The sequence below is a fragment of the Aplysia californica genome, unplaced genomic scaffold (assembly GCF_000002075.1).
Source record: "Aplysia californica isolate F4 #8 unplaced genomic scaffold, AplCal3.0 scaffold00081, whole genome shotgun sequence".
NCBI classification, from domain to species: domain Eukaryota; kingdom Metazoa; phylum Mollusca; class Gastropoda; order Aplysiida; family Aplysiidae; genus Aplysia; species Aplysia californica.
Window position 1 is genome coordinate 85,503 of NW_004797351.1, and position 4,013 is coordinate 89,515.

The window sequence follows — 4,013 nt, forward strand, 5'->3', positions numbered from 1 at the left end:
ATGGATGGATGGATGGATGGATGGATGGATGGATGGATGGATGGATGGATGGATGCAAAGTCTGAGACAGTACGACAACGGGTTATGAGGTAGACGGTGTTTGTTAAAAATCATTCAAATCAGTTTCTAAGCTTCATTAAAATTGTTTTGGGGTCATTTCTCCTACTTGTTTAAAAAAAACCTCAACTTTTAGATTGCAAAACGAACTAGAGGGTTCCCACTCCTACATGAATAAAGGCAGGGGATCGGGGTGAGGAGCTTACATGGTCTTATCAACTCAATGACGAAGTCGTTTTCCAAAAGCAAAACATCTAGTTTCTGTTAATTTATTTGTTGGGTTTTTGCTTTGTTTGTTTGTTTGTTTGTATGCTGTTTTTGTTTGCTCGAGTGAAAAGAAGCTCTTCAACACTATTACAGTCAATCATTGCGGAGAAAAAGGAACAAAAAATGACAGAAACAACAGAGGGAAAGAAAAAAGTAGTAGCTTCTAGTGGCGACTTCCAACTATCCACAACAAGTCATAGACCTACTATATTCACACTCTATTGGAATGGAGCAATAACTCTTGAGAGAAAAGTGACACATGTGTTCCCAAGTTGCCAAATACATAATAGATGTACAGATTGATTCTCTATTCTGCTTTCGAGGTTGTACATTCCATAATTTCAAAAGTTTGGAATGAGTGCGCACGGCTAGTGAACGGAGACTTCACTTTACAATGGCGTCTTGGAAGACGAACTTTCCCCAAGATTAGATCTGAACGAAACTAAAGAAAAACTGAAACTTAAACTACAGTGACTTTAGGCTCCTAAACAAAACTGCACCCTTTAAATGGTTCTGAACCACCATTTATTTTGTCAAATTCGAAAGTTAAATGGTTCGGATGTTTTAGTCAGCCAAAGTGACGAACTTTCACAAATATAATATGTATAGATAAGTACGCAAATCAATACAGATTGAGAGAGGAGGGGAAAACTGTAAATGAAAGGAGCCCGTGAAAGAAGAGATGACGCTGCAAATGAAAGAAACCCTCGAAAGAGGGCAATAAAACGAAACGAAGGGAGTACGTCTGACTCACGGACAGAGCTGGGGTCGAAGTTGTGGGGGTTAATGTTCTGGTAGATCGGCGGGACCTTTGGCTTCTCCAGCGTGCCGCCTATGGTGCCGGCGGTGAAGTCGAAGGAGCACTGGGGCTTCTGGCAGCAGGTGTCCGCCGGGTCCGTCACCATGTGGCAGATGGGCGGCAGTTGGCTCTCGTCGAAGCGCGGACATCTGGGGGTAGGGGGTGGAGTTGGGTGTTTTTTTGTTTTTTTGTTTTTTGTTTTTATAATATTTTAATAATATTTTAATTCTATGTTTAATTTGTTTTTAGGGTTTTTTAAATATATAATATATACATATACATTCTCCATTTCGTGGAGATTTTTTTTTGTTGCGATTATTGTGGTCATTCTACCGGGATGTTGTATACCTTTCAGCCCAGGTTGGTCCTGAAAGGCAGGATCGACGTCTGCCTCCTAAATGATCTTAATCGCGTTGATGGAGGTGCAAAACATCTACCTTAAATAAGCTTTTTAAAACTACATATGTGAGGCAGCGTGGTGGAATCAGGCTCTCGTCAAAATAATTAAATCAAAGATATTGGCATTTTTCTACCCGTTTGGCAATTTTTATCAAATTTTTGTTTTTAAGCTCAACAGCTTTTATGTCCATTTAAAAACTCATTTCTGTGTGGATTATCCTGAAAAACATTGATTAAAGGTACAAAAAATGTAAATTTTCAATCTTCAAGGGCTCTCACGCATTGAAAGATTCCAAGCTTTGGCGGTCATTTTCTCCCTTATTTTTCCTCTAAAATCAGGTTACTCTCCTACTTCAATCAAAAATATTTTGACTTCTATAAAAAAAAACAGATGGGCACTTTTTCCACCGAAAGATAAACAAATAAACAGGCTTTAAGATGACACCAATAACTCCACATACCCAAAAATTGACGAGTGCCTGATTCCACCACACTGCCTCACACATCACTTTGATTAAAACCTGTCCTTACCTGGGTTGGCAGTTTTGTTTACCCATGAGCTGGTCGATACAGGTACACTTGAAGTCACAGTCCATGTACCAGACCTCGTCTTGCTTATAATTCTTGCTGTTGTAAACACAGAAGTCTGGGGATAGGGAGAAAAATTAATGTTAGAAGTTGAGAAGTTGAAGACATAGAATACATAGCAACGTCTAGATCAAATCTGAACTTACGTATGCTATCGTGAACACCTAAAAAATAATATAGTGGTCAATTAATTAAGGGATACGTGTGGATGGGGATGGCACACCTTAATATCAACTTAAAATCACAGACACGAATATACAGAGTCACCAATTTGCATCGTTTTCTTGAACTCTTCTTTTAGCTTCCAAAGCCTATGAGGTCACTTCTCACCCCCTCCAGATTTAATACAGATTATATTAAGAGGGCTGGTGAACATGCAACTGAACCAAGTGAGGTACCTTGATAGTTTTACAAAGTCTATCACACACTTTTTTTCCCCACCCCCCACATTTTGAAAGGAAAAAAAAGGGATATCTATCGGTAACACGTGTGTCTTAATTGGCTTCTGCGGAAGAATGTTTAATGTATTACTGTTGTAGGATGGTAGGTAAAAAAAAGTTATTTTGATGCTGGGTCAAATACGTCTGATTTCTGGTTTTCCTGGTAAAAAACATTTTCAGCCATTCCTTGCTGGAGGGATAAATCTGAAGTGCTTTGGGGGCATTTCTGTTGTTTCTGTCAGTCTCTCTTGCTTTATTCAGCACTGAAGGGTTATTGTGCCTCTTTTTAGTTATCTCACACACGCAATCATTCTCAAAGCGGTGTTCCAGCGTTTTTGGCGTTCCAGTCTTGATAGTCTTCGCCATTGTACACAGAAGAAGTGAATTTGATTCCGGTGTGGTGAAATGTATGATTTTATCCTGTATTTCCATCGGGGGGGGGTTTCTTTTGGAATGCTGTATCCCACTCGACCTGACTTGACCCTCATGGGTAGAACCAAAGCCTCCCATCTTAAAGATCTGAATTGTGTTGATGGCGTTCATATGACCTTATGCAGTTACGAGCGCCGTAAAACCTCTACTAAAACTTTTTTTTTAAATTGTGTTGATGGGAGCGTAAGCGCTGATATTCAGGGAATAGAGGTATGTATACACCGAACGAAAGCAAAGAGACTGGGCATTGCAGACACCCAGCACCAACTTGGAACCCGTGACCTCCAAATTGCTTTCGGTATCACGCGCGGCCATATTACTTTTACCAATCCTTTCTCAGTCTAAGAGGGTGACTGGCGGGCACCCTGGTGTAGTTTACTCCTTCCTTCATGTCAAACATCTATCGCAATTACCTCTCCTACTTTTCTTTTAATGATAATATTCACAAGTAACACCTCTAATCTTCGGCACGTATATAACTTATCAAATGTTACTAGTGTCGTAATACTTTCTAAAAACTAAACAAACAAAAAACATTTAAACCCGATGCTCAACCCCAACTCACTGGTTCCTGGGGCGGCGGTCACCTCGAATCCCCCGCTGGGCAACTGCACAGGTTGTAAGGGGTTCTGCGTGGTGTCGTCAGGGGCGTGGCAGATGGGGATCTTACAGCAGGGGTCGCTGGGGTCCTCCACATACTGGCACGTCTCCGTGGGCAGGTTGTAGTACTGAGGGCATCTGGCGATTGGTTCATCGATTTATTGATTGGTTAATCGTGGTGTAGATAGATAGATAGATAGATAGATAGATAGATAGATAGATAGATAGATAGATAGATAGATTGATTGTCTCTCCCCTCCTTTCTCCACACATAATTGTGTATTGTAAGTTTTGCTTCTCCATTTCCTCTTTCTCTTCTTTGAAAAAAAACTGAAGGAACCCAAACAATAACTACAGTAGATAGATAGATAGATAGATAGATAGATAGATAGATAGATAGATAGATAGATAGATAGATAGATAGATAGATA

The 4,013-nt window shown here is 40.1% G+C and overlaps 2 protein-coding genes across 2 annotated transcripts in view; both read right to left on the reverse strand.

Moving 5' to 3' along the window:
• The window catches only part of LOC106011263 (putative epidermal cell surface receptor), a gene marked incomplete at its 3' end in the record, with an annotated part of 8,021 nt that extends 4,279 nt beyond the window's left edge, over positions 1–3,742 (reverse strand). The window contains 3 exon segments of the mRNA XM_013080309.1: positions 1,075–1,272; positions 2,054–2,168; positions 3,548–3,742. Coding sequence (XP_012935763.1) covers positions 1,075–1,272; positions 2,054–2,118 — 263 coding nt within the window.
• LOC101861795 overlaps positions 2,138–4,013 on the reverse strand; it is a 5,315-nt gene continuing 3,439 nt past the window's right edge. Inside the window, exons 3-4 of the mRNA XM_013080310.2 lie at positions 3,538–3,720; positions 2,138–2,168 (exon numbers count right to left, since the gene is read on the reverse strand). Of these exons, the coding sequence (XP_012935764.2) occupies positions 2,138–2,168; positions 3,538–3,720 (214 nt within the window). The remainder of the gene's footprint in view (positions 2,169–3,537; positions 3,721–4,013) is intronic.